Source organism: Eurytemora carolleeae, unplaced genomic scaffold (genome assembly GCF_000591075.1).
Source record: "Eurytemora carolleeae unplaced genomic scaffold, Eaff_2.0 scaffold925, whole genome shotgun sequence".
Lineage (NCBI taxonomy): Eukaryota > Metazoa > Arthropoda > Copepoda > Calanoida > Temoridae > Eurytemora > Eurytemora carolleeae.
The window spans coordinates 105,538-111,434 of record NW_019396823.1 but is presented as its reverse complement, the minus strand read 5'-3'; the positions used below and the strand labels follow the sequence as shown (position 1 = coordinate 111,434).

Below are 5,897 nucleotides of genomic sequence, written 5' to 3'. Positions count from 1 at the left end.
CCCCCCTCCCACCCTGTAATCTTGAACATTTTCTTTGTATGATTTGATTACAGAAGATTTACATATATTCATATCAACAAAACATTTTTATTTGAAAAGCTAAATCTTTACTTAAATATTTTGTGGTTTAATTTAAGGATTTAATTGTATGGAATGATTTTTAACATTAATGTTGTCCGACGGGTTTAGAATAAAAGAATCTGGATTGCTCCGCTATGAAACTTCAGACAAAGGATGCGGATTAATTGAGGTTTGGTTTTATTGTAAACTAGCTGAAGCATCCGACGTCGCAAATGATTTTTAAAAAATCATCCTAAACTCGGCAGAAGACGAAATTTGTGCTATACTCGACAGAAGACGACCTTTCTTGTATAAACCGGGAAGAAGACGACCTTTTGTGTCTCAGTAAAAGACGACCTCATATATCTAAAAATTTAAGTTGAGGGATACGCCACCTGTTTCTATGTTATCCGTTCGTAGAGGCAAATGTATTAAATTGTATTCAAGTTAAAGCGCTAAATATGTAGATTTATTTATTGGTTGACATATCCGATTCACAACGGTGGAGAAACTGCAGTCGAAAACAATCAGTTTTAAGTTAGAAATTCATAATAATATTCTCATGTATGTTTAAATATTCAAAGAGACTGTACACGTAATTTAAAGTGGTCTTACATTAATGTCTGATTCACGTGTCGGTGATCTTAAAAACTTGTTTCTCATCAAGAATGAATGAGATATTCAGTTTTCTTAGTTGGATAACAAATTATCTGAATCAAACACTATAAAAACAAGAAAAAATACAACGATATCTTCCACATTATTCATCAGATAAAGGTGTCAACTTGTCAAGGGTACCGTTTATAATCAGACATGCTCATCTTTTAATGGAGGTTCACCGCAAATTACAAAAACAATCCATTTAAATTTTAGAATAAAACTGGCAGTCAAATAAAAAAAATGCTGTTCTTCTAAAAATTTCCGTTAAAAAAACTCTCTTTAACGTCAACATTAAAGAAGATTTAAAATTCCTGTTTTTAATGTCTGCTCAGATTTATTTTTTCGCTCAGGGATTAGGTTGAGGATATAAACCCTCTCACATAGACCCCGGATATAGATGTAATAAAACGCATGCATGGGATTAACATTGCAACATGTTCGATATTTATGTTCAGCTGTGGACTAGAGATACTAAAGATACTGGAGTTATTAAACTGGTTGCATCTTTAAAGAGATTGATTGCGAATTTGGAGTTTCTGTTATGAGCAGTCGGGAACCAATTCCCGCAAACTGAACAAAATTTTTAATTTAAAGATTCCGAATAAGATTGTATCATGAGACAAAATGAGTCATCATCTTCTGTTTAAAGATTGCCTCAAATATTGCAATATGTCAAAATCTCTATACAGAGACAACGAATCAAAAAAAATCAGACCAAATAATTTATGATTTGGATTAATTCTATCTTTAATGTCAAGGATCTAGACTTCTCTAATATATTTACAACCCAATGTTGTAGACCTTTGAAATTTTAACCTAAAATTTTGTTGGATCAAATAGTGTTAATTTGAAATATCAAAAGTCTACACCATCAGGTTGAAAAGACTCAATTACTTTCCTCCGGTGCTTATGTAGCATAAATATGCAAGTATTAAAGTAGAGGAAGATGAGAGGTCATCTCTTGTTTCAGGATCCGACGCTACTGATTTGCGGATTTTATAATCATCTTTCGGGGATTTCATCCTCTACAATACCTAATTAACTCTTGAACAGAATAAAAAAGGCAGAGGCGATAGTACAAGTAGAGTGCGTGAATCGAAACTAGCGACATCTTCGTAATGTATGATTTAAAGAGTGAACGGATAGATTTTGTCATAGATGTCTCTGCTAGTATGTTTGTTTACAAGTTTACAAGATGTACTGCATAAACTGCATAGCTTGACATGTTGTTAAGTATGTACATAGATGTCACTGCTAGTATGTTTGTTTACAAGTTTACAAGGTGTACTGCATAAACTGCATAGCTTTACATGTTGTACAGTATGTACATAGGATCTAAAAAGATTAAATATATATTTTGGTAACTAATATGTTCAATTCAACAAAAACATATTTTGATAGGCGATAAAGATTTTAAACTTCGAAAAGGCTTCAATTTTAAGTCTGAAATTCAAAAGAATTGTGCAAATGAAAAACAATTATTGTTTTATTCTCAATGCTTCATCTTTAATAATAAATTGATATTCTTTGTCTTGTCTATGTCTGGGACTTTTTCTCCGTCTCGGTTTTATATATTATAATAAGGCATTTGATAAAAACCTGTATTTTACTATCCTCATAGAGTAATAAAACGAAGAGGTGAAGCTTAGCTCAGATGTACACAACCAACCTCCCTATTAATTAATTAATAGAGTGGTCGGTTGTATACATCACGATNGTATAATGGATTAAACCTGGAGGTATAAACAAGATTGGAGAGATAGTATAATGGATTAAACCTGGAGGTATAAACAAGATTGGAGAGATAGTATAATGGATTAAACCTGGAGGTATAAACAAGATTGGAGAGATAGTATAATGGATTAAACCTGGAGGTATAAACAAGATTGGAGAGATAGTATAATGGATTAAACCTGGAGGTATAAACAAGATTGGAGAGATAGTATAATGGATTAAACCTGGAGGTATAAACAAGATTGGAGAGATAGTATAATGGATTAAACCTGGAGGTATAAACAAGATTGGAGAGATAGTATAATGGATTAAACCTGGAGGTATAAACAAGATTGGAGAGATAGTATAATGGATTAAACCTGGAGGTATAAACAAGATTGGAGAGATAGTATAATGGATTAAACCTGGAGGTATAAACAAGATTGGAGAGATAGTATAATGGATTAAACCTGGAGGTATAAACAAGATTGGAGAGATAGTATAATGGATTAAACCTGGAGGTATAAACAAGATTGGAGAGATAGTATAATGGATTAAACCTGGAGGTATAAACAAGATTGGAGAGATAGTATAATGGATTAAACCTGGAGGTATAAACAAGATTGGAGAGATAGTATAATGGATTAAACCTGGAGGTATAAACAAGATTGGAGAGATAGTATAATGGATTAAACCTGGAGGTATAAACAAGATTGGAGAGATAGTATAATGGATTAAACCTGGAGGTATAAACAAGATTGGAGAGATAGTATAATTGATTAAACCTGGAGGTGTAACCAAGGTTTAGTATAATTGATAAATCTGGAGGTTTAAACAAGGTTGGGGAGATAGTAATATAAATTAAACCTTAAAGTATAAACAAGGTTGGAGAGATAGTAACATAAATTAACACTGGAGGTATAAACAAGATTGGAGAGTTAGTTAGATTAAACCTGGAAGTATAAACAAGGTTAGAGATATTAATATAATTGAGTAAACCTTGAGGTATTAACAAGGTTGGAGATATAGTAATATAATTGATTAAACCTGGAGGTATTCGAAAAATGAGGCCCAACAAAAATCTGATAAGGTTTATCCATTTAATTTAAAAGCTTGCTTAAATTAAACGATAGAAAGCGCAACGTATAAAATAAAAATAAATTGTATTTCTGCAGAATTCTAAGAAACCATAAAATGTTCCCGGTGCAAGGTGCAATGTGTTCAATCTAACAGGACGGATTCAATTATTGGATTTTACATTGAAAGGAGGGTAAAAGCTAAAGAGTGTAGATGAATTATATTAATACTAGGCTTTTAGGGCGCTTCGCGCCCATCTTTCATTTCAACTTGACTTTATCTCTGAGCATCTTCTCTCTGTACAGTATAAAACAAAAACAAAAAAGTTTGTGAATTTTATGATTCTTTTCGCGGCTTTTTTAAAATTTTACACAAATAAAAAACTTTTAAGCACAAATTCTTAAAATTTTGTACATTCATAAACTTTCCCTGGAGTCACGTGAGGTCCCNGATATCTGTATTTATATTTATATTTTGATATCTGTATTTATATTTATATTTTGATATCTGTATTTATATTTATATTTTGATATCTGTATTTATATTTATATTTTGATATCTGTATTTATATTTATATTTTGATATCTGTATTTATATTTATATTTTGATATCTGTATTTATATTTATATTTTGATATCTGTATTTATATTTATATTTTGATATCTGTATTTATATTTATATTTTGATATCTGTATTTATATTTATATTATGATATGTGTATTTATATTTATATTTTGATATCTGTATTTATATTTATATTTTGATGTCTGTATTTATAATTATATTTTGATAAGTGTATTTATGAAATAATTTGTAATTAATTCAGTCTTTTCTGTTTGTTTATAAATCTTTAAGCGTTTTTAAAAAGACTGAATAATACTGTGATTATGGACAGCTCCGTCTTTATAAAAATAACATTCGTTTTTTTCAATTTTTTTTTTCAAATGTTGCATGAAGCATTTCATTCGAATTATAGATATGTTGATTTTTAAAGGTGTATGCTTGGAGAGATCTGCTAGAGGAGAGAGAAGAGATATCTAAACAGTTCAACTCGGAACCAAGAGAAGCATCATCTCTTCTCCCGGATAAATCCAACCGTCTCATCGATATATATCATAGGTTAGTTTCTCCAGGTGGGTATATATCATAGGTTAGTTTTCTAGGTGGAAATATATCATAGGTTAGTTTTCTAGGTGGAAATATATCATAGGTTAGTTTTCTAGGTGGATATATATCATAGGTTAGTTTTCAAGGTGGACATATATCATAGGTTAGTTTTCTAGGTGGAAATATATCATAGGTTAGTTTTCTAGGTGGATATATATGTATCATAGATTAGTTTCTCCAGGTGGGTATATATCATAGGTTAGTTTTCTAGGTGGACATATATCAAAGGTTATTTTTTCCAGGGCGATATCCACTAAATGAAAAGGAATTTCAGGGATAGAAAGGAGAAGGGTGGTATCCACTTTATAAATGGATATTTCAGGGATAGATAGGAGAAGGTTGGTATCCACTTTATAAATGAATATTTCATTGATAGGAAGGAGAAGGGTGGTATCCACTTTATGAATGGATATTTCAGGGATAGGAAGGAGAAGGGTGGTATCCACTTTATGAATGGATATTTCAGGGATAGGAAGGAGAAGGGTGGTATCCACTTTATGAATGGATATTGGCAGATACCAAGATTAGGACCTAAAGTTTACAGGTAAATATAAAAATTACAAACATTCCACAAAATTTAGATAGAAATTTTTATAGTTGTGTTATTATAAAATAATCTTGATTTTAGAGATAAATGGGGATTAAAAAATATTTAGAATCTTGATTTTAGAGATTAATAGAGATTAAAGAATATTTATAATCTTGATTTTAGAGATAAATAGATTAAGTTTTATAGATAATCTTGATTTTAGAGATAAATGGGGATTAAAGATTATTGATAATCTTGATTTTAGAGATAAATGGGGATTAAAGATTATAGATAATCTTGAGCCTGAACCTGCTCCATATAAGAGTCTGAAGAAAGAAGATAAAGAATACCATTATCAGGTAGCAAACCTTGACAGTAAATATAATTATCAGACTTGATAACACTAATACATGTTTACATAACAGTCGTATTTGTTCACGTAAAATACATTATTTGTTAACATGATAGACATATTTGTTTGTAAATATACTTGGCTTTTAGGGCGCTTCGCGCCCATCTTCTATTTAAATTGTGAACATGTTCTTTTTGTTTACATTTTAAAACAAAGAAGAAAAAAAGTTTGCGGATTTAAAAAAAAAATCGCGGATTTTCAAGAATTTAAATTTTTTTTACAAAATTAAAAATCTTTAAAACACATTTTTTTAAATTTTTATCATTCATAAACCTTCCC

General features: G+C 30.2%; 1 protein-coding gene across 1 annotated transcript in view; it reads left to right on the top strand.

The window, feature by feature from the left end:
* Nucleotides 1–5,897, top strand: part of LOC111709078 (uncharacterized) — a gene marked incomplete in the record, with an annotated part of 8,071 nt that overhangs the window by 1,672 nt on the left and 502 nt on the right. Inside the window, 3 exon segments of the mRNA XM_023482665.1 lie at nucleotides 4,505–4,629; nucleotides 5,144–5,221; nucleotides 5,472–5,565. Coding sequence (XP_023338433.1) covers nucleotides 4,505–4,629; nucleotides 5,144–5,221; nucleotides 5,472–5,565 — 297 coding nt within the window.